The 24768-nt window shown below is 39.4% G+C and overlaps 1 protein-coding gene across 1 annotated transcript in view; it reads left to right on the top strand.

Moving 5' to 3' along the window:
* Positions 1-24768, top strand: part of pigg (phosphatidylinositol glycan anchor biosynthesis class G (EMM blood group)) — a 53417-nt gene that overhangs the window by 20227 nt on the left and 8422 nt on the right. The window contains exons 7-10 of the mRNA XM_069669917.1: positions 1985-2202; positions 2566-2850; positions 7965-8362; positions 9449-9640. Of these exons, the coding sequence (XP_069526018.1) occupies positions 1985-2202; positions 2566-2850; positions 7965-8362; positions 9449-9640 (1093 nt within the window). The remainder of the gene's footprint in view (positions 1-1984; positions 2203-2565; positions 2851-7964; positions 8363-9448; positions 9641-24768) is intronic.

Here is a 24768-nt window from a genome sequence, read left to right as displayed (position 1 = left end):
GCCCAGTGTTCTTTTGGCTGAGATGCTTTGATTGTGTCAAAACAAAACTGTCACAAGTCTTTGTCAGTTTTGCCGAAATGTCCTTATACTGTGCATCTTCCTTCCACCTCCTTTTTCTCTGGGCCTATTATACAGACAATCAATGGATCTATCTCCTGTATGGCAGCACAGTGACACAGACTAAGACTGTCTGAGGGGCATGGGCAAAACAAATATAAAGAGCACCATCTGCATGCAGAGTAGCACCAACTTGCAGAAAGCTGTGATGCATTTATGCTGAAACATTTCCACCACTCTACTTTTGCCTCCGACTTATGGTATTTGATTTATAATCAGACTCAGCACTTTATTGTTTTATCTCCTCCATCACTGCCTCTATTGATTGTGGTATATTAGTAAAGAATCCAATATTCCACACCCATTATCTGTAATCTCCACTAAAAAGGGTTTCATGGTCTAAATGGAAATAAGAGGGAGCTTTGGTGTCCTTGCAGTGTTCCACAAAACAGAGACATTTAAACAATCTTTAAAGTGCTATTGGACAAAAGTATTGATACATGAAATAAAACATTTTAGTCTATTTGAAAGAAAACAAAATAAGTAATGGATGAATTACATGTAATAAAGATAATCATCTATTCAGTCATCTAATCCTTTACCTTCAAACATGTTTTGCATATTGTCTGTTATCTAAGGTCCCATTAAAAGCAAAGGAATGTGTAAATTCCTCATATACTAATTTGTGAATCCATCACTGTCTGCCTTGTTTCAATCTCTATATTGTGTTTTGTCTTGTGCTTCCAACCTCAGGCATCTTGGAGGGCCATTAACCAATTCCTACACTTTTAGACAGATGAAACACGGCCAGGGCCATCGATGTTGTATGATTCATGCCTGTGGCTTAAGGTTCCAATATTTCTACCAACCTCTCTGTCTGGCAAAGCCAAAGCTGCTATTTATCACCCCTATGCCTGTGCCGCTGAGAGAGGCGTTATACTGCAAAGTGTGTGTGTGTGCAAGCGCATGCTTCACTGATGTATACCACAAATCAAACCTCCATTGCTTTGTCCTTGAAGAGGCTCCAAATGCACTGAAGTGAAGTGAATACAGGCATTATTTCATCTGCCTTAAGTAAACATGTGGATGAGTCACTGCTTGTCATTAAAAGGAATGTGACAATTTATACTTTTTTCAAACGGCAGACATTATTTTTTCAACTCGAGGAGCGTCACCCACACAGGGAACAGAAAAAGAAGCTACTGAAATGTAATACATTTCCCGTTCAAGATATCAAACATACATCAGAGTGATTTATGAAGTCATGAATGAGATTAGAAAACTGTCATTCGTAAAGAAACAAATAGCTGTAAAATACCAGTTTTTCTATATGATGAAATGCACGAAGGGAGGCAGCAGCCTGGAGAAGCTTTTCTCCAAGCTCATAAAGTGAGACAAATCCCTGCAGACTTCTCTTTCCTTCACTTTTCTTCACGTCTGTTTTAAATATGCTCACAGTATGAAACTTACAGTTCTTCCATCAGCTCCCACTTGATCCATTTCTGGCTTAGCATTCAACCATCTTTGTGACATGGCTAATATATCACAATATGGTGGCAGTGTGATGATATATAAAAGAAAATAATGCCATCAATTGTTCATGTTGGAGGCGGTGTGCGAGCAGAGGTTGAAGATAGATAATTGGAACATAAACCTTGTTTATAAATGAGTTCAGCTGTCGTGATTGATCATATGGTGTTAATGAGAAATACACAGGACAATATTAATGTGATGCTGTATCAGTGAACAAAAAGAAGTTATTAATGAGATGCTGTAGATGTCCTCCTTATTTTGACAAATCTATCTGAATGCAGTGACTGCTGCTGTTCCAACAACAAGTTTTACATGTGACAATAATGGCAAGTCTTTGATCACCTTTAAACGGATCAATATCTGCGCTGACCCTTCCCATTTCTCTCCGATCCAGACGTCGGCTTTGAGCAGTTCCGTGTGGCAGAAAAGGCTCATGGGAACTGGATGAAGCTCTACCTGGAGGGCAACACCTCTGAAGTGCTGTCCAACATAGGAAAGAAGGTCTTGAAGCAGTATCTAGAGGCCCTCGCTGCCATGAGCTCGGCCCTGAGCAAACAGCTGGGCAAGTACGACATGTACTCGATGATCACAGGCATGGTTATTGTGTTTCAGGTAAGCACATGGTAAGACCTATAATTTCGGTATAGTTGTCCGGTCTTTTGTGAATCAAAGTAAAAGATAAAACTGAATCCTCATGAACAGCCAGTTCCATATTTTAAGCCTTCTTTCTCACAGTGTAATTGGCATACAATGTTACATTGGCATATATCAGCTTATTCATCTAATGAGTTGTATGCGTGTGTGTTAAATGGCATTACTCTAAACAGCCAAATAAAGGAAAACAATCTCCATGCTTCACGTACTTGTCAAACCATGATAGATTTCTGTGATTGTATCAGATGAACAAACAATTCTTAAAGATCCTTAACCTCTCCTCCTGTCTCTCCATTCTCTCCCTGTCTCCTGGCCCCAAAGCTCCTGTTGGTCTTACTGTTTGCTATGCCAGATGCCCTCAGTGGTGAAGCAGCAGTAGACCTCCCAGTCCTCTCGGCCCTGCTGTCCCTGCCTTTCTACCTCCTGTGCCTGCTGCTCGCCTCGGTGCACGTCTTGGTGTGCACATCTGCTGAGAGCTCCTGTTACTTCTGCAGCCTCTCCTGGGGTCTGGTGTTTGCTGCTATTGCCTTCTCCTCAGCAATGTTTTGTACTCTGGTCTCTATGGCAACAAGGAATTTTACCCCAGGACCAAAGATTCTCGGGAAGGTGAGTTTGTGCGCTGTCGACTTTCTTCACAAGCTGTAAGTTTTGAAAAGTCATTTGCACAATAGAAGATGACGTACGTGTGGAGGAGGCTTGTTGACAGTGATGGGAAAAAACATTCTTGGGAACCAACCAGCTGCAATCACAAGCTTTTAAAACATGGGCATGAGAATGTCCATATTAAACAGAAGAGTTGGCACCTCGATCAGAGACATTTCAGATGGGAGCTATTAGAGGATGTCTCTCTCGTTCTCTGTAATTGTGTTTTTCTCTGCAGCGGGCTTGGTAAAGAGCGAGGGGAGATTGTCCGCTAGTTAATCGATCGCGGATGTCGGTATTGGACAGATTTGAAAAACAAATTCTAAAATTGGTCAGCAAATACTAGGGTAGCCTTAAATATACCCGGGCGGGACAATACTGGGAAATACTGAAAGGGACAATTAAGGAAGAAGATGAAATGGTATTGATCGAGCTGTCTCTGGATGGATAACTTCAGACTTCAGAATTTATTTGAGAGATAGTCTACGAGATTTGCTGAAGCTAAGGGGAATGGCACAATCTCATCTATACTTCCCACTTTTAGTGATTTAGCAAAGTCTTTACCAATGCAGGTCTTGTTCAATTAAATGTTCCTGCTCCTGAAAGAAAACTAACAATAGCAAGTGCAACTTGGCTCTGACACCCTAACTGCTTTTTTAGGCTGTAGGCACCACAAGTGGGCCGGCTTCATGTGAGCACAATGTTCTGGAGAGGTAGAAACTAGGAGCTCTTTTAGACATGGTTCCTGAGCATTAAGAGCTTTGTAGGTTATAATAATTATTTTAAATTCTATTCTACATATTACAGGAAGTCTATGTCTATTGTCTGATAATTGTTGTATGTTGACATCAATACATTTATTTGATCAAAAGTGCCCAAATTCCTTCCTGTGAGGCTGGATGGCAGGAAGATGCAATCTAGGGCAGCTTCATCATTAAATAATGTCTCTCTTAACGAGCAGGTTGGAGACCCCCGTGAATCAATGTGGAGGAAAATGATTTAGTAATTATATTATTTAGTCATTTTTTGTACTTTTTCTCATATTTCCGTGTCAATGGGATATAACATAATGGAGGCCTGCTGATTAATGACGAGTTTAACATTAATCAGTATGGATCTAAATGCCAGTCTTGTCATTGAAGCTGAAGAAATTGTTCATTAATATGCGTACGACGGACCACAGGCTTATAATTATGAGCCTGTTAGGCGTCAAAGAGAGCAGGGACAGGCCAGGATGAGGAGAAATAACAGCCACAGGAGAGACTTGTAGTGCGACGAGAACCAGTGGAGAACTGGGCAGGTGTTGTGATGAGTGACCGGCGTTAGCTAGCTTAACATCACAACACTGTAAAGTTTATCACATACCAAAGGCTATAACAAATCATGAGCAGTAGCAAGTGGGAGCATCAATACTTACCCATTACAGTTACTAATGGGCGAGTGTCGGCTTGTATCAGTTGTATATCGTATTTATTCTTTAACAGTAAATCCATACTAGTTTTACGGGGCCACAGCGGTGTGAGCGAGAGAGAGAGAGACAGAGGGAGAGAGAGCAATAACAGTTTCATGATACTTTGTTTGATAGGTGCTTGTGTGTCCCGTCCCGAAGTCCCGTCTCCTCTCCTGCACAAAACGCACCCAGTCACGAAAGCTTGCTCCGTTCCTCTCTCTGTCAGAGGGCTCGATGTTCAGTCTAGTTAGAATTTGTGCAACCGGCACAAACGCAAAAATGAACCATCATAAGAACTGATGAAATGCAATGTTAGACTACTGTTATAATATTTACACAATACGATACAACAGCTCAGACTCATTAGCACGTTGAGCTAAGGCAGGGTCGGACACCGCGAGTCCCTTCTGTGACGTAATAAGACGACATGTTGAAAAAAAAAATTAATTTTTAGCAGCTTTACAGAAAACGGCCACTTTTTCCTCTAAATCTGTTCCCTTATGTCTTGTATATAATATGAAATCAAGGATTTACCTTTTCCACAGCCATTTTCTGACAAGATTGAGGATTAATGTAGTGAAAAATTTAAACTGGAAGTTGCTCTTTAAGTTTTAAGGGGAGAGCACAAGAACTTCAGTTTTGTCTTAATTAAGTAGCAGAAAACTGCCGGTCATCCAGGGTTTTTTTCCCCTTACGTTATGCTTTGAGTTTAGTTAACTGATTGGCCGGCTCAAATCTGGATTATTTTATCTTGATTCATAATTTAGTGTCATCTGCACAGCAATGGAAATGTATGAAGTGTTTCCTGATGATGACACTAGTTTTAGTGCTAGTGTCTGTGCGTTATATCGAAGGATTTATGTCAAGACTCAATCAAGTATAGGATTATATGTTAAATGAACATGAAAAGTAGAATCAGACAGAAGCAGACAGTTCGAGCCACACATTCTTTATTCCACAGGTGATACAAACTCATTAGAGGATGTTTTTATCAACAAAAAAACTATTAGAATCATTGATCAACTATAAAAGCTGTGACTTGAGTTACTGCTTTTAACCTGTGTAGGGACCACATACCATACAGGAAAAACTACATTAGCCTTACAGCTGCCTGTCAATTTTAAAATATTATTGATTGCTTTGAAAGCAATCTGTAGATATGTTTCTTATTTTGCATTTATATTGTATTGTGTTCCAGAAACACTGATTAAACATTTACAATGATGGCTCGTGTCCGTGGCCAAAATGTTTATTGTAATAACTTTGTGAGGAAATGCAATTATTACTGTGTTTCTAATCATAAGTGACAAATTCACTTCGATTTTGAGATGAAATGTTAAAGCTGTTTTGTTGTTACACTATATTTTTTGGTAATGAATTTGCAGTAAGCTGCCATTTTTTTGTGGAGAAAAGATGTTTTGAATAACTTTAATTACTGCACACTCTCCAGCAACATTTCAGTTTAATACATAGCAAATACAGTTAACTTTTCCTCAGTTAGTTGAGTTAACTAACTGAGGAAAAGGAAGTAGTAACATATTGTGCAACAAAGTTCAGCAGTGAAAGACTGAAGGGTAAAAAATGTTCTAAAGTCAGGCAGTCTTGTTATATTATGTTATCACTTGAATCGGTTTGGATCTTAATTGCAAAGCTGCGCCTGGTTTGGCTTGACAAATGACTGCGCTGTGGGCAGCTTCCAAAAAAAGTTACTGATTACTTTCTCTGCAAGACCAATTTGAAATGCTGAAAGATCAAGCACATTAACTAATCACTTCAACAGAATTTTGGTTAGAGATCCAGTTTTAATAAGCTAAATAAAAGTGAACTTAATGAAAAGAAGATTGTCAACAAAGGAGGTGACAAGTGGGAATTTGTAAGAGTAAACTCAGAGACCCCTTCATCAGCTGTATTAATTGAATCTCTCAGATTTATTTCATGTAAGAAAGCTGGAAAGTGAAGTGAAAGAGATCTAAGCTAGAAGGGGTTTTTCACAACTGTGCAATTTAGAGCCTGCCAGTAGAATTTGATAAATCATCTGTACGTAGTACACCCAATCAGTTTAAAAATATTTCTGACTCAGTTGTCAGATTCATGGTACTTCTGCCTGAAGTCATGGGAATGTAATATTGAATGGCTTAGATACACAGATGGGACCAGGGATCCAATTAAACAGACAAAAAGGTCATCATCCTATCACTCAACCCTGACATATTTGCGGGGTAGTATACAGTACTTGAATTTAGAAATATACCGGGTATTTTACCTGAAAGACATTCTAAAAATAATGTTTTAATTATTATAATTGTTCTTAATCTGGAACTGCTTCCAGAGCTGAATATTTAATGTCACTGAATGTGTATGAATTAAACAGGCATATGTGTGGAAGCCAACCACTATATAACCTGTAGTTTTGTAGATAGATAGATGGATAGATGGATAGATGGATAAATGGATGTACTTTATTGATCCCAAACTGTGAAACTGTAGCATCACAGCAGCAGGTTGTCAAAGTGACTACAGCACAGGAGAAAATAAAGACACAGTAAAATGAACCCTGACACTAGAAGAAGGAATATACATCCAGGAATTCTAACAGCAATAATAAACAATAACCTCAACTCTATCATCTAAAATATAAACATAAACATATCTGAAAGGTAACCCTACTCGAGTTATTCTAAATATAAAACTAACATCTGACTTAGATGCAAACAAACATTACAGGGAGGTAGAGGTGTTAATGTACCCTGCAGTCTTCACAGTTGTAAATGTGCATTTACAGTGTATAGGTTATTAATGTACAGATACAGAGATTCAAAGGTGTTACTGTGCCATTACAGTGTACAAAGATGTTAATGTGCAAATACACTGATGAAGTGGTACTTACACGTTAACATCTCTGTGCACTGTAATGGCACAGTAACACCTTGTAGGTAGGGAAAACAATTATGAATTAGCAACCATAGATGACCAACAAAAATATGATAACTTACAGAAGCCTTCTTTGGTGAAAGTGCATTTCTGAAATAATCAGGCAGAGATAATTAAGTACTGCAAGTGGTTGCAAGTTAAACTGTTTAATTTTGAATTACATGGGTCAAGTACATTTAATGAGTTTCTAGATGAGCTGTTTCAGTACTTGAGTAGACTTTTATAAATCATATCTCACTGTGGGAACAATTATAACTGCCAATGTAGTACATAGGTGGGCGAAGTGAAAACAGGTTGCATGTCTAGTCAGGTGGATGTGGTTATGGCATTTACATCTCATGGTTAATAGTTTTAAGTTAAAATGTCTTACATTCAATGTGTTTGTTCACTCAATGAACATGCTCCTAAGGTTTTGAATTCCTTCACTGTTTCTTACTATTGTTATTTTTGCTACAGTCATGCTAATCATGTGGGGAGCCCATATTTGGGCCCCTTTCAAAATTGTATCGTATGTTTTGAGACCAAAATCTCATGGCAACTGTTACCAACACCCAGCTGAGAAACGGATAGAAAGAGATAAGAGGAAAATAGTTCTGAAGTAAATGTAAATGTTAGCACGCTACTGTAACCACACAACACACATTCATACTCCTTGCTCTAAGTGTCTAATTGAATGCACCTTTGTTCTCCTCCATAGTTGCCCTTCAGGAGCAGTGAGTGGTCATTGTCAGAACTTGATGTTTTGCTGCTGGCCGGCACAGTTGGACACACGCTTAGTTTGGCAGCCAGCAGCTTCGTGGAGGAGGAGCATCAAACCTGGTACTTTTTGCTCAGCACCCTCTGCCTCGCCGTCTTCCAGGACGTCTGCCGCAAGTACTTCAGAGAGCAGAATGACACCTCAGATGAAGAAGAGCATATCCTGCCTTCCAAAGATTGTCACGCCTCTGGCCACCCCAAGACAGAGATTCTCTCAGAGAAGTGGCTAGCGTTAGCCACGCCACCGTTCACTCTGCTCTGCTGCAGACTGCTGCGCTCCCTCAACCAGACTGGAGTGCAGTGGGCTCACCTTCCTGACATGGGACATTGGCTTAACAGGTATGGTTTTCCAGTCTGTAATAGACTCTTCAACTGCTGTGTATTTAGGTCATTTTGTTTTGGGTGGTTTTCTTATCATTGCTTGTTTTATTTTGATAAAGGCTGGTTTATTTTTTTATTCTTTGTTCTGGGTTTTGATTTTATTATGTACATGATGCTCAGTCAGTTTATGGCCTAACCCAACAACTCTAAATACACCTTCAAAAGACCTATGGACTTGATCCATCGTGGATCATCTAAATTTGAGTTACTAGCTAACGTTATGCCGTCTTTGGGCGGCTATGCAAACCAGTTCCCCTTTAGCTTGGATGTCGCCATACACCTGATAACCAATGGTCATCCAATATATTTAAGGGCACATATAGAGTGTTAACACAATAGCAGTCTTTCTGGCTGACAGGACCCTGCACTCAATACGTTCTTAAGAAATTCTAAAAAGCTATTTTAGCTTCCGTGATGAGCAGACTAGCAAAATGGTTATTTTCCCAGTAAATCTTTGGCTCTTTCAGAACAAAAATATTCTTTCAGTAGCACAGGGCAGGGGATTATGGTGTATTCTTTATGTGCATCACATTGTGGAATAGAGATGTGGATTCTGACCTTTTCCCTGCCCAGTGTTGCCCTTTCTTATTTCCCTGCACTGTCTGCTGCTTGGATAATGAGATCTAGGATGCGGTACGCCTCATGTTGCCTCAGAGTACCATACGACCACTGCTGTCTGGTCCAGCTTACAGCTAAATACAGGGCTGCTATTCAACATCAATATGTCCTTTGAGGTCTTATTTTCTGCTGCGCTCAGTACAATAATAATATGGGACTGTATAGCCTTAAATTCAGTCAACAATTTAAGATCCATTTCTAAGTTCTAATTACTGCTGCACAATATGACTGACCTTGTTAGCTATCTTTTTCAGAATACTGCCAAACTTTTTTTGCTCAGTGAATTTCATTGTTATATGTGAAAATGTTGCAATACATGTATTATGTATATGTTTTTCAAATTAAGTCAATTTTCTATATTCGAAAAAACCTCCTTCATATAAGATTCATGTTCTTTGCTGTTGTCTGTCTGTTGCATCTTTCCAGCTCTGAACACAGGACAGTACTCTCCCTGCTGGCTGCTTTCTGTTTGGTTCTTATCTACCTCCTGGTTCAGAGACGATGCTCGTGGGTGTCCAAGGTTGCCCTCGCCCTTGGACTTTTGGGTGTCTACAGTTACCGGGCAGCTGTTGGCAATGTCTTGTATCCCTGGCAACACTCTGGTCGAACTATGTCCAAGTAAGTTTATGTAAATCCCTTGATCATCCTTTTTATTCACCAGAACAGTTGGTAAATTGCTGTCCTGTGTTAATGAGTTAATTTAAAGCGCAGGAGTGCCGGGTGCTCTAATGACGCCGAACATGCAGGCTGCATGACTCGTTTGTAAGAAGAAGTAGCAGTGACGGCGCTCTCTTCTTCTAACTGATGAAGGAAAGTCGTATTATTACAGCACAGAGGAGAAAGCGATCTTATTAAAGCGCAGTTTGAGCAGGGAAGGAAAGCGGTAATATATCACCCTGTGAAATAATGCATTACTAGAAATTTTCTTTGTATTTGGATCAGAAATGTTTTTTCAGCCTTCAATTACAAAACCATGAATTGCTCTCCTTAGTTGAGCAGTATCAACAATGCGACGTCAGTAGGGTTTGGAAGTGTGTGAGAACTCCTGTGGGAGTTCAAATATAGTATTATTCACAGTTCTTTCTCCCTTTCTTTAACCTTTAACCTTCGTCTTCCCTGTTTCCCTGTTTTTAATCATTTTCTTATTATAGTTTTTTCTGCTTATAATTAACATTATCCACAACATATAATTGTCTGCTAAAGCCTCGAGTGCTATGATTATTTTCTCCAGACTATTTATAGCTCCAGTCAGTAAAGCCTGATAAAGGGTCAGCCCCAAAAACATGGAAGTGGTTGGCTTTATTATCTCAGCATATTCTCCAACACCTTGTACTTTATTTTGTCATCCCCAGTGTTATAAAAAGTCTTGCAATATTATTCCAACCGTACTCTCACCAAGAGAGGGAGCAAGTTGTTTTCCAATGTTGGGCATTCATCTTTTCCTATTCATTTATTGATAACACAATTATTATGCCTCTTTCTCCCACTTCTCTTTTATATAGAGACTATCATTTCCTTTTAGATCTTCAACACTTATATGTAGTTAACTTCTTCCCAACTCTGGTCAAAAAGCCAAGATAAACTGTCCATGTTATTGTCTGCTCTGTATAATGTCGAAGTTGCAGGTATCTGGTCCTGATTGATTAAGCAAACTGTTCCTTTAAGTCCTGAAAGCTTGTGAATTTATTTTCCTTAAGACAGGGGTTCCCAACCTTTTTGAGGTTGTTATCACACCGCATGGAGAGGAGACAGGCGTTAGGAGAGGAGCAGATATGACACAGATCTGTCTGTGTTTCTCATGCTCTGCACCTGGCTCAATAACGTCGCGATCCGTCCTTATTTCTGTGCACAGTTAAAGTATAAACTCCGCCTCCACATGCTGTATGTGCATATGCTGTATAGTTCATATATTTCACTGATAACACAGAGCTGAAGAGGGGCATCAGACACGTCATGGGATGCGAAGCCAGGGTTGCCATGTCCGTGGTTTTCCTGCAGAATTGGGCTACTTTTGAAGTGTCTTTAGAGGCTCGAGGCACAGTGTGTTTGCACACTTCACACAGCCCATACGACGGTTCTAAACCCACATATGTTTGGAATGTTAGACACCTATTGGGTTTCGTGTCCCAGGACTCAACGACCCAAGGCCTGGTATCAGTCTGCGACCCAGTGGTTGGGAACCCCTGCTTTAGAGTTCCCAGTATAATGTAGGTCCTGTTTCCCAAGATTTAAACCTCTTATCTGTTCTATTTGGAATGAAATCTGAGCAGTCCATCGCAGTACTCTACTTGCTTTTGTCCTTGAGGTGATACTTTTGAGCTTCTGTCTTTCCCCTCTCTTCTTACCATAGATACCCTTATGCTACAGAAGAAGTAATAAACAAGTAACATATTACAACCAAAGTCTGATATAAACATTCTCCAACAAGATAACAAAAGAACTTCTTTAATTGTGGTCTGCTTCTTGACCTTGGGCGGCCCTCCTGAACTTCTTAGACTTCAAACAGTCAGACACAGAGTCCTGTATGTTCATGGATACTCTGTGACCTTCCCTATCTCACCATCAGGAGATCATTCCTGAAGGCAAGAGGTCCATTAATGACCATGACCCTGAATCCAAGGATGATTCTCAAGAGTCCATGTTTTACCACACCATATTGTCAGTCAACACAGTTGCTTGCACCGACCAGTATTCAGCCACTCTTCCAAGCATCATAGGCAGAACTTAAATGCCAACTTACTGGCTGGCCCGCGTCTTGGACCTTCCCTACTGGGAATGCTACTGCTCTTCAGACATCAGCCAGCAGCCATGACATGGGACATAAAGGTCATGTTTCACCATACATGTGCGCCTTTTACAACGGATCGTCCCCTCCTCTGGTTTATCTGGAGTCACATTAAAAGTGAAGAAGAAAAGTGGCAGGTGCTGCCATTAAATTCTTACCTGCAGTCCTTTTTGCACTGTATATGCATTACAGCACCATGCACAGGTACATCAGGAAGGACATTTTGCAGGTCTGTAGAGCAATGCTTCATGTAGATAACTGCCTGGAGAGTGTTACCACTCATGTAAAAGCACAAGCCCTTATAGATGCAACCTGCAAGCCGGTGGATTTGAGATCCAGAAGTGGGCTTGTAATTTTACCAATTTTAAACAGCACTTAGCCCTTTCTGCTTGATCCGAATCCAGTGAACTTTGGCTCTTTCAATCCACTGATGACACTCATTAGCCTACATTAGACCTCAAATGGAATGGTCGCCCCTTCTTGTCAGGATACATTAATAGAGCTGCAGTCACACTCAGCTCCACAGCAACCCACAATGCAGTATATCTGTTGTGTTCTAGCAAGTCCGTATGACCCTTTGGGGCTAAGACACTGGTGCTGGAACTATGGAAGACAGAGATTGGTTCAATTGATGAGAGATGGGAGAGTGTTTCCTACTAGGTGTGAAATGTACTTGTTGCAATCAGCCATTATGTTTGAACACGTCCACCACAGCATGAGGTCACATCTTTTGTGATGCTTTAGAAAGAGTGTATGGTTCAGTTATGACTTTCACTCGATCAACAGGGGCAGGTATCTGTATCCTTCATCATGGCCAAAGTTAGCCCCAAGGAAACAGATTTCAATACTCCGACTCGGGTTGTGTGCTTTTCCTTAAACATATTATCTTATTATTTTAAGTGCCATGACCTTTAACCTTTAGACACATTTTTTAATAAGAGTTTATACATTGTAATAACCATAATATTCAAACCAAAACAACATATTTGGCGAATATGTTGATGAAACAAACAAAATATGATATTATGCCCTCACGTGATCAAGAACGCGCAGCATATGGGGCATGGCGGCGTTAATATGCAGCGCACCTCGAGGTAAGGAAACATGAAGCTGTGTAAATGTGTGCTAAGGTTAACGATGGAACTTGCGCACCCTTTGTCGTGCTACAGAAACGGAGAGGAGATGAAGGATTATGGAGAGTTTTACAGGCAGATTAGAGGCACTGATGGAGAGGGAAAAGTTTGGTGTGTGTATGTGCATGTGTGTCTGTTTGTGCTGCCGCTGCTCGCAGTCAGTGACGGAGCTGCTCCAACAGGGAGGGGAAACATCTTTAATCACTTCACCAAGTCCAGTTGCCTTTTGGATTGAACCTGAAACATACTGTGTCAGACAGCTGTGCGTACTTGATCTCAACTATTGCAGTTGATGAAATGAAACATTTCTGTATTTTTGAAGATTAATGCCTATTTACATAGCATGCGGCTAATATTTTTTAACAATCTATTTGTAATAGCTGTTGTTAGCTTTGTCCAATAAGAGCGGTAATCGACAACCTTTCAGCCCGTCAGTGTTGTAATTTTTCATTCTGCAAACTGCAGCTTGGCTACAGAACCACGTCAGGAAATAATGAGTGTGCAGGGATGCCCACAGTTCTTCTGTCTAGTTTTCCTGACCTCTCTTCATCTACTACCACTACCTTGCCTTCCTCGACCCGTTCCTGTTCTCTTGGCAGTTTCTTCTTTACTTTCTAACCTAATTAGAAGCTCAACCTATCACCCTTGCTCATACAAAGTAGCTATGGAGACCCTGGCTCCTTTTGAGGTATGATTGACAAGGTTACAGACGACCCAGTCCTTCAACAGTTTGATCATTACGATGCTCTATCTCAAGGATGTATTTATGACTTGGCCATTAATACTTCTTTTTTTACATTACACTTATATGGTGCTTGGATTTTCAGCACAGCATAGCTTCCAACTGCTGAATCGCTGGAATAAAGTAATGTGTCAAGTTCAGCCAAATGAAAAAGCACTAAATGTGTCATAATGTGATGTAAAAAGGAAAGACTTTCAATAATGATCCTTTTTAAGTCTGGTCTTCCTGGGTTACTATCTCTGTGTTTTAGCAGAGTAAAGCCCCCTAACACTGCCCAGTTTCCTTCTCCCCTTTCCTTTGTGCCAACTGCCTAATTGCACCACTGCATCTTTCAAAATGGCTAATGGGTTTGAGAACAGCCAACACTTTGTTGAAATAGTTACTAGGGTTGATGTCACTGTAAAACCTGATGATAAAACCAAGGTAACATACAGAATATGCAAATCTTCCGAGTGTTCCAATAGCAGGTACCTCGACATCAAAGCAGCCGGCTGAGTGCCAAGCCTGTCTATACCTGTATAAATCACACTGAGGTTTCTTGCAGTCTGCGTCCTGCTCCGCAATTATAGCACATTTCCTATCAACTATGAAGCCACAAGAAATTAAAAAGTTTATGTTTTGATCTGTGTGAGTATGTTTCAAACCTCATGACCCATTTTTTTCATGTGCCGCTTTTGCTTGAGAGGGGCCGTTGTGAAGTTACCAGTTTAAAAATATTCATGCAAACTAAATCGCTTAAAAATGGAAATATATTCAAACTTGTTTCAAAACACCTGTGAACCCCTGCCAGCCACACACACATTTATTCACAAATAACACAGACAGACACATACACAAGAGGGAAACCATTTTACAACCCTGTTTCAAAGGAAGTTCTGTTTCATCGGAACATGTCAGTGATAACATTTAACAAATTATTGTCCTTACCTCCCCTTCAAAGCAGAGATGATAAGAATGCTTGTGCGTGTGCTTTATCTTTCTAGATTAAAATTCCCTTCCATGTTACGAACATGACAAAATGCAGCAAATAAGAAAAGATCTATTTCTGTGTTCCAGTTTCCTCAACAAGCAAGTATTGACTTGAGCTTTAAAGCCCCGGAAAACTCAGTTTTTATCTGAAGTTTATCCTCAAAAACATTAAATATTCATAGCTTTATAACTAACACTCAAAGATCAAGGTTTAAACAGACCTCCCATAGTTTTATATCCATCGTCCATCACATTTTGAAGGTGCAAAATCGTTTACTGCTGACTGCAGAGTGAACTATTCAGTGTCTATGATAATGGGAATTATGAATGTAAAATAATTAGGCAAACAGCCTGTGACAGGACAGTTTTTCCATCTGAGCTCCACCCACTACAAACCAGTCAGAAGATCACAACCAGAAAAAAACATGAAACAGAAATCTCACTTGTGTAATTAACACCATCTCTTAGCTGATTGAGAAGGTTTATGGTGAGGTTCTTAAAGTTACAATTATGTATTTTGTGTGAAAGCATTATCAGAGAGAATTGGTATAAGTAACACTGTAATGCAATTCTTTTTTAGGATGATATACTTTTATACTTTAGGTTCGTGTTGATTTTGGCGCCCCCTGTGGACAAAGCCGTACCTCTTGCCCTGTACATGCTTAAGTGGTGGTTTTTAACAAAAAATCTCATCCTGTTTTCTTTAACAGTCACTCACTTCAAATATTTGCCCTGGAAAATGTAAACAAAAGCAGCGTGCATCGCGTTGTCTGACACCTACCCCCCACCAGCGGTTTCAGGCATTAAAAATAACTATATAAAAATAATCAATCCTGTCGCTGATGGTCTGGTTTGGTTTTGTAGCTCCTATAAAGTCATCAGACTTAATTTCAGTAGGTTTGGTAACCTGTGAAAAACTCCTCAAAGGAGCTTTAATGAAAGCATTCAGTAAAACCTATTGCTGTGTCTGCTTTCATAAAAGCTTAATGACACGCTATGTCTCATTCATCTGATAGTGGCTTTCCTTTGGAAGGATTCTTTTTTGTTCTCAGGGTTATAGTTCTTAAGCCCCAAAGTAATGTGAGAAATTATACCAAAAATAACAAAATGCACTCTTAGCATCGTTCATTGGGGTAATTGTGCTCTGCTCAAAGACAAAGCTGAACACCCTAATCACAACAGATTTGGTTTAATCTATTTCATGGTTGGTTTACTTTATTTTTCAGTCTGAGCTTGCTCTGACCCTGGGTTTTGCTTGGTAGTCTGAACTACAGCACACCAAAGGGAAGTGGAGGACTTTTCCAAAACTCTTATTTAGACGATGACACAAATATATCTGAGGAGAGCTGGTATGGTTGTTGTTCAATACTGATGACGTAACAATTACACTGTCTGTATTCTGATTGGATCAATAATCTCCGTCTTTACTGGAGTTCTAAAATGCTTTGCATACACTCAAATTACACTTAAAGCTCCTGTGAAGATTTTTTTTCTGGTTATGAAACAGACTATAATTAATTCAGTTTACTCTATATGAGCTACAAAAGCAAACCAGAACATCAGCGACAAAATTGATTATTTCTATATCGTTATTTTTAATGCCTGACACTGCTGGCGGGGGGTTGGTGTCAGAGGAAGCGATTATGCTGCCTTTGTTTACATTTTCCAGGGCAAATATTTAATATGAGTGATACATATGACTGTTAAAGACAGCAGGATGTACAGGACAAATCAGCAAAGAGATGAGAGGGACGGCTTTGTCCACAGGGGGCGCCAAAATCACCACAACCGAAAGTTCTTCACAGCAGCTTTAAAATAAAAATGATTAACCTATTGTTGCCTCTTCTTGCACTTGCTATTAGCTTGCTTATATCTCTGTATTGAGTAACCAAGTCTTCATGGTTATGTCTGTTTCAAACCACTCTAACTCCAAGTGGGCAGAGACATGAAGTGTTTGTCTTAGAGTGTCGTTTAATGTTGTTGCAGTTCCTGCTGATGGCTACTTCTCTGTAAAGTCAGATTTTTGCGGGAGATAACATAATAGCCTTTATTGCTCAAACCAGAAGCAGGACTCTGCCCATAAAGTGTCAAAGTAAACAGGATTGCTTTTAGCATTCAGAATTGTGAACGTCTCAGTGTTCACCACACCAGGCAGATGAGCAGCAGTCTTTCAGAGTTAAATATATGTTTGCATCTTTTAATACCCCACATGTAAATCTTATGTGTTTATAATTCTGCTTCTCTTGTGTAATTGAGTCGTGAGATTACTGCATGGTGCAGTCATTTTTTCATGCCAAAACGTTCCTCCAAATTTTTCCACACTAGTTAACAGTTTAGCCTGGCAGTTCAAACCCATCACTGTCCTTGCATGAAGTCATATCGAGGCCAGGATTTTGCACTTTTCCTTTGCATAAAATAATGATGAATACAATCTCTGCCACATTGTTATGGGAGTTGTGAATATTAAAGAATGCTGTATGGAGCAATTTTCTCTCCCTCTTTCCTCTGTTGGAACAGGTTTCCATAAGTCTCACTGATTAATAATACATGTCCAATACTTGCTCAACTCCTCCAGGGTCAGCTATTATTCTGTAGTGCTATTGCAGCTTTGACTGCATCCTGCTGCCCCTTAACTCTTCAATGGCCTTCAACGAGGAGAGAGCGTGTTTCTAATGTCACATTTATGGATACAAGATGTAATACGTGTTAACAGCTTTGATGTTATTACTAGAGGCTACATTAAATCAATGTAAGATTCTCTGTTCTAATGTGTGATCCTGAAGAAGATCTGAGATATGTAGGGCAATAGGATAATCTGGTATTGCGTTGTAGCTTCATAACTGGATTAATCTGCATTTTGCAGTGAAAACAGTCATTTTCCCTCCATATTATGGAATAAATTATAAAAACGTATCCTTGCCTGACTACTCTTTTGTTGATTTTTATTTATTAATGTAGGCTGAATAACTTATTCTCTCGTTTGGACAAATATTATTCAATGTACATTAATTAAAGAGCAGATTTGATTTAATTTCTATTTAAGTTTTGTGGATAAGAGCATATGCTGAATGCCAGAAGTAGAAATTACACTTAATGCAGTCGCCTTCATAACCTAGAGCAATTTTCCTTCAAGATTCAATTTGGCACTTTTTAAGCATTAAATTATTAATGGTTGGAAAAGGTTATTTGGAATTAAGCCTATAAGAAGGAGAAATTAAAGAACTTAACGGTAGCGTCAGACTTTAGACCTGAGCAACACTGTCCTTCACCATAGCGCCTACTTTATATTGCTCAGAACGTAGGCTTAAAAACAGGATTTTAAGCCTTCCAACAATTCATTTTAAATTTTCTTGTTTCCTATTTTTGTTACATTCATTGTTAGAAGAAACAGAGGTCATGTCCACAAGACAGACACTTTTGGATCCATTCATCACAAGCTAAATTACCAGGCACAGAGATTTGACAACAGAAACAGAAAGATGAACAGTAGAAATGACAAAACTGAAGCACTTAAGAGAAAATTAGTTTAGCTTGGTCATCAGTCATGAGTGATGATGCCTAAATAAACGTTGGCAAGGGATAATAAAAAACAATCAAATGAATATAGTGACTGGAATGGATTTTATGGAAACCCTGCCCTATGAGATTCTGTTAAAAATGGTTATTACAACCACAGCTTACAAAGAATGTAATGACAATGACCCTAACAAATCAAAGCACTAAATACACATAGATTGCCAACACAAAGAAGGAATCTATGAAACTACAAATCAATGCAAAGAATACAACCCTGAACCAATAACTGATGTATGAATGAGAAGCACAGTATACCAGATAAACCACTGAACGATTTTGGCTAGATGTAATTATTTTAAAAACACAGTAGACCTGTAAGGGGTTCGGATGTTTTGGTTAAGTTAGATCATGGGAGGTCATTAAAAATAATGATTAAATTCTCCAGTATATAGCGGTCAGCACATACCTGTTTGAAGAAGCTGGCTGGTGTATCGACACAGAAGCTAAGCTATGTACAGCTGTGAAGGCGGTCTGCAGCGAAAGGTATTTTTAGCTGCCTTTAAAAGGGCCCACCAAAAAGTAATTTATATCAGTTTAAGTGTAAATAATATTTTGAATATTTTCAAGGCTTCACCTAGATATAAGACAGCAATTTTCTTCGCACATTGGTGTCTGCACCATACAAGTTGAGTTTTACTAAGCATGGAAGCCTGCCTTTCAGACTGGATTTAGATGTGTCCAACCTGTTTTTGTATCTTTACCACGAATGAGCAGCGCCCCCTTTCTGTTCGGCAGGCGTCGTTTGGCAGTTCTTCAAAAGATTTAAGGGTTTAGGGCTTCTGGTGGGTCATTGTCTCATTAGTTGTGTCCAAATCCACTCAGCGACTTTGATATAAAGTTATCATAAAATAGTATTTTAAGATTGTTTTGTTTTTGTTTTATTTGTTGTCTTTTTAAAAAAAAAACATGTTTAGGGTTTTCTCAAAAAATTACCTCAAACATCCAATTATGGCTCAATTGATCCAGGATGATGATGTTGAATACCATCTTGGAAGTGGAGAACAGAATAAGGTTATCTGCATAAAGTGGGTATCTAATCACTTAGAGCTGCTGATCGGTCTGACTGGTCTTCAAGTTCATTTATATACAGGTTGGAAGGGCCCGATTCAGACAGAGCGCGTTTTAGCAGCTGGGGGCTTTTTTGTAGCTGTTTTCAATGAGAGGCTTTTTGCGCGCTGCTTTTACGTTGCTGAGAGCCTCTCGTTTTTCCGCTCTGTGTGCCTCACGTTTTTGAGGAAACGCTCCCAGCGCCTCAAGTTGAAAAAGTGTCAACTCAAAGCAGAAAAGCGCCCGACTTCATTGCCGTTTTTTCTCATTGTCCAATCAGATGAATGTAGAGGCGGGCCTTCTGTCAGTTTACAATATAACGGTTATGTTAATGACAGCTAATGATTCGATGGTTGCCGTAACAACAGTAGAAAAACTGTACTTTAACCCTAGGCTACAACAGAAAAGGCAGTGCGGTTCTCTGTCTGATTGGGCGCTAATGAAGCATCATTGCTTGACACCGCTTCCTTGAGGAAAAAAGTTTTTCACAGCACACTGCTTGTGCTTGTACATGCATCTGGTAAGGTAATATAACTTTACACTTTTTCACTTTGAAGGATTTTAGACAAAAGTCCTTCATGCCAACTGCAATTTAAGGCTTTTTTAAACTGTTAAAGTAAGCAAATATATTCTCTCTTTATAGTGGACATGCTTTTCAAATAATGTTGTGAGGTATAATACCATCAGAGTAATTTGGAAGAAAAGCTGATTTGACATTTACTAATACTGACATTAGCCTTTCTTGTGCAAGGCTGGTATCCTACCTAATGTTTTCCCAAAGTTGCTGCTGACAGATACCAGTGTAGTTATCAGGGTCTAGTTCACTCAGATTTTATAGATTGGCTGCTGGTTTCAGACATAAGGGAAGAAGCCAGAGGTCAGCACCATGCCGTACACTTAAACAGTTTCTTTTGTAATTCAGGGGTTCAGCTTTTAAGCATTTTCCAAGTATTTTTCCTCCATACAGTCTCCATGTTGTATTTCTATATGCAGTTGCTTTGTTGTTCATCTACACTGTTTCTAAACAGGACCCACAACAGACCCTTGTCCATCTCCATTTCCATGGTGTTATGGACTTTATTTAATCTAATGGTCTCTTAGTACTGTTACTGTTAACAGACCATTAATAGTAATACTGGTAAAGTTTCAGTCGTAGTGTTGGATCTTGCTGGTGTCTTTGCTTTTGTTTTGACAGTTGTCTTACGGGTTTTGTAATTTCGTGAACTCTCAAACCCTTTCAAGAGGTTTGTAGTTTACTTGTAGTTTTAATGCTATTTTTTTGTGTCTTGGTTAATGTCTTGTAGCTTTTAAACAACTTCAGAGATTTCTTTTGTGATTGGATTGCAGATTTATATCTTAGTAACCCCTCTCAGTAACACAATCTACAGCCATTAGCAAAATAGACTTTTTTAAACCCCTAACCTTCCACTTCCTTATGGGTCTTTATCTGAATCGCATAATTCAAGCAAGTAATTCAGGGAAAAAAAATGAAATAAATACACTGATAAACAAAATGATAATAAAATAAAATCATATCATAGATCTGGCAGAGTTGAGTGCTTCCAGTCTGTTCTCCAGCATAGCTTGGCCTGCCCAGTCTATCCTAGCTGCAGAGAGTTCTATAGATACAATCTCTATTAATGAGTTAATCCACTGATGAATATGAATGTGTGGTGGTTGCTAGCTTACTGCCAACATATTTTTAGGAGCAGTGCTGATAACCACAGCAGTCATCATCATCTTCAAACGTGTTTTAGATATAAGCTCTGTCATTTGCATCATGAAACTATTATCTGTGGACACTCCCACATTATATGTGTCTCCAAGCAATGCACAGTATACCTGAAATATACCACGTATGTGAGATAAAAGGTTTTCCTCCAGACTTCAATCAGCTATAATAAAATGATAGTGTGTTAGCAGGCCATTTAATGGAGAGAGGTGTAAACAATATGTCATGTAAACGAACTGGGGCCACCATATCCCTCTCAACATGTATCCATAGGGCAGAAGTATAGCCAACCAATTTATAATGGGACGATTGAAGAGCCTGGAAATATATTTTTAACTTTAGGTATCAAAGCCCCCCTAACTCCTTCTTTATTTTATTTTACGTCTTATTTTTAGGCTTCTGCCATGAAAATCTAGAAATAATACTAAGTGTTTTGTCTCAGTATATTGGGGGGGTTGCTAGAGGTAACACTACAGAAATGTATTCTAGGAAGCACATTTATTTTAATGATTGACATTCTTCCTGAGAGAAAAATCAGTAAATTATTGCATCTCTCCAAATCATGTTTGACCATATTAAGATACATCAGTCATGCAAAGACATTTATTAGTAATTAAAGTGGGAGATACCGTTTTAAAATGAGCACATTTGTCTTTACTATGAATATTCAAAGGTGATAAAGAAGAATTGGTCCAATTTAATTTGCTACATAGCTCAACTGTTAAAATGTATTACATGGAGGGGAATGCTTTATGTCAGAGGAACTAAGGACATCATCAGCAACTTTGTGTGATATTTTGAGATATCCTGTTCTATCCTTGGTTGTGCCAATGCCACAAGTGATCAAATAAAAACCACTGAATAGATTGGATCTCTCTGACAGCTGCTTTGGCTCGTTTAAAAGGTTAGATAGCAAATAATATTGCCAGTGACTAGTCTGCATATCCCCTAACATCAGGTGCATCATTCACTTGAACATGGCTGGCGCATTCCTCTTGCCCAATCCCATAACGGTATACTGCATAAAGTAGTCTGGTGTGACGAATGCTAAAATGTTGGAAGCTCTGGGAGTTAGAGGAATCTGTCAGTACCCTTAGAGTGGATCTAGCTTTTTGATGTCTTAACTGAGGAAACTATTTTAAACAATTTAGACAACCAACGTACTGTGAAAACCATTGGAGGTAACCTCCAAAGAAAAAAAGTTTTCCTGTATCCCTTCTCTGATCCCAGGCGAGCTCCATGACTGCTATGTTCCCAACAGATGACTAAGGGATAAGGGGAATAACAACAAACCATCCTGCCTTGGAAGGGCTTTTGGGAGGACAGCTATGGGCCAGTTGTTTCATTTTATCTTGAGCATCTTTCATTAACACCTCATCAGCTTGCAGAAGATTATACCTGCTATTCATTTGTGCCTGCTCTGCTGGGTTCTTTAAGCTCCTGTGAGGAGTTTTTCGCTGGTTATGAAACAGACTGAAATAAATTATGTTTACTCTATATGACCTACAAAAGCAGCCAGACCATCAGCGACAAGATTGATTATTCTATATAGTTATATTTAATGCCTGAAACTGCTGGCAGGGAGTAGGTGTAAGACTAAGCGATTAACTGCACGCTGCCTTTGTTTACATTTTCCAGGGAGAACATTTAAAGTGAGTGATAAATATGACTGTTAAAGACAGCAGGAGATTTTTGTTAAAAACACCACTTAAATGTATAATAAAGGATTTTTCCGTGCATTTTGTCAACAACACATTCAAACTGGGCCCCTCCTCCTTGGCTCTTGGTCACCAGAAGCTCATTCTCTTGTTCGAGTACACGCCCACCCTGCTGAGCTAACACAGACCGCACCACAGTTTCCTTTGGCTAGCATGCTAACAGCTGGTTAGCTTGTCCTACCCGGTTTGAAGGAAAGAAGCTTTTTTTTCCCCATGTTCGCCGGTCTGAATGGGGCCCAGTTGCTAATTTGAACCACTCCCACACTCACCTATACGCTGTGATTGGCTCAGGGAACCACAACAGCACCCCTCCTCAAAACGTCCTGTGCAAAGCAAAACAACAGAATAGATGCAGAGGGAGGGGTCTCACAAGGGTCTGCACACACACTCACCAACACACATGTATAGAGGCCCATAAGTGAGGATTTATATTATATTATATTTGTAAAAGTCTATTTTTTTTTTTTCTAGGAAAATCCTACTTATTATACCTTTTAAGTATGTACAGGACAAAATCAGCAAAGAGATTAGAGGTAAACACAAACCAAAAGCTCCTCACAGTAGCTCTAAGTATCTGTGTCCCAGTAACCGTAGGATTCAGCCCAGCTCAGGACTTGCTTCAATTTTTCCAACAACATCAGGGGCGTGAAGATGTTCTGCCTTGTTGGTCAGTTATTTTTAGCAGGAATTAATTTCCTGCTGGTGTTATGTCATCTGTTGGTGTTCCATTACAAAAGTCCTATACTGTGAACAAAAGTTTTGAGTGTCCACAGACTGTTATCATAAAGATGGTTGGCTGACGTTTCAGTGCTCTTGAATCCTTCTGCCTAGTACTTCTGCTGCAAACTCTTAAAGACCAGTTGCATACCTTTCTCCAACTCGTCTTCTAAATAGATGTGTCAGCCAAAGCAATAGAAAAGGAACAAGTTGTGTGGACTATGTGTTCTACTGCCTTGACAAGAGTGTTAAAGTTGGAGAAGCACTTAAAGCATCCGGTGCTCAGAATGTCTTTTAAAATGTAAGTGAGGACGTATGTGACGTATCTCAGAATCTAACCTAGGGTAGCAAAGCTTGTAAGTCCTGTAAGCCACGTCCTACGGCCCAGAATGATGTTGGGACAGACCTATGGCCTGCTTGGGGAAGATCAGTGGTGACATACTGCCACTGATCAGGTGCTGAGGACTGACCCATTTGCTGAACCCTGTTCATAGTTGATAGATTGTGGATGTATCCTAGTTCCACCTTACTGTATGCATCCTGGATGGATCAAACTTTAGATCCATTTCCCTTTTTTTTATTGTCACTTACATTTCACAAAGGTCTGATGTTTCCACAGACAAACTTTACCTCTACTATTCCACTTTCTTCTCATGTCTTTTGGAAGGGTCCCAATCTTCAGCTTGCACTGAGAGTTATCTTGGAAGTAGATTTCCCCTTAATTAATAGCGAGGGACGGAAGCAAATGTTAGTCACCCTGTGTAAAGCTCCTCCTCAGATGAAGGCTTTCTGCTCAGCAGCAATTTAGAACTCGCACACATCAGCTGCTGTGTTCCAGGAAACCATAGACTCTGTCACAAAGGCTAATCATCAGAACTGTACCTTTGACCTGGTCTTCTGGGCTAAAGGCACCTATTCCTTTTTTATCTTTAGGGTCCTGTTTATGTAACCTTAATTTTGAGTTAACTGTATAATAGTTAAATGTATATTCTTATGAATACAGGAGGAGATAAGCCCATGAAATACCCAGAATGTCCCATCTATCCACAGATCTGTAGTCCTGTGTGACCTTATGTTCATGTACATGTAAATGTTACGTGAGGGAACAATACTGGTTATATGTTTAAGTTAATGTTCACAATTTTTTATTTGTGTGTGTTAAATGTGGCAGCACGTCTCAACAAATGGAAACAATGGAAGTCACTGATGTCCAGTAGGAAAAGCAGACCTGCTTGAGCCTTCTGACTTCTGGCTATAACAGTAATAAAAGACAAAAAACGACACCTGGATTTACACCAGAGAAAGTTTTCAACCAAGGTTGCTGTTA

The sequence above is a fragment of the Semicossyphus pulcher genome, unplaced genomic scaffold, assembly GCF_022749685.1.
Source record: "Semicossyphus pulcher isolate SPU_LCO1_2020_fin unplaced genomic scaffold, fSemPul1.0.p SCAF_2, whole genome shotgun sequence".
NCBI classification, from domain to species: Eukaryota; Metazoa; Chordata; class Actinopteri; order Labriformes; family Labridae; genus Semicossyphus; species Semicossyphus pulcher.
Note: the sequence above shows the minus strand (reverse complement) of the source record. Positions and strands in the feature narration are given on the sequence as shown.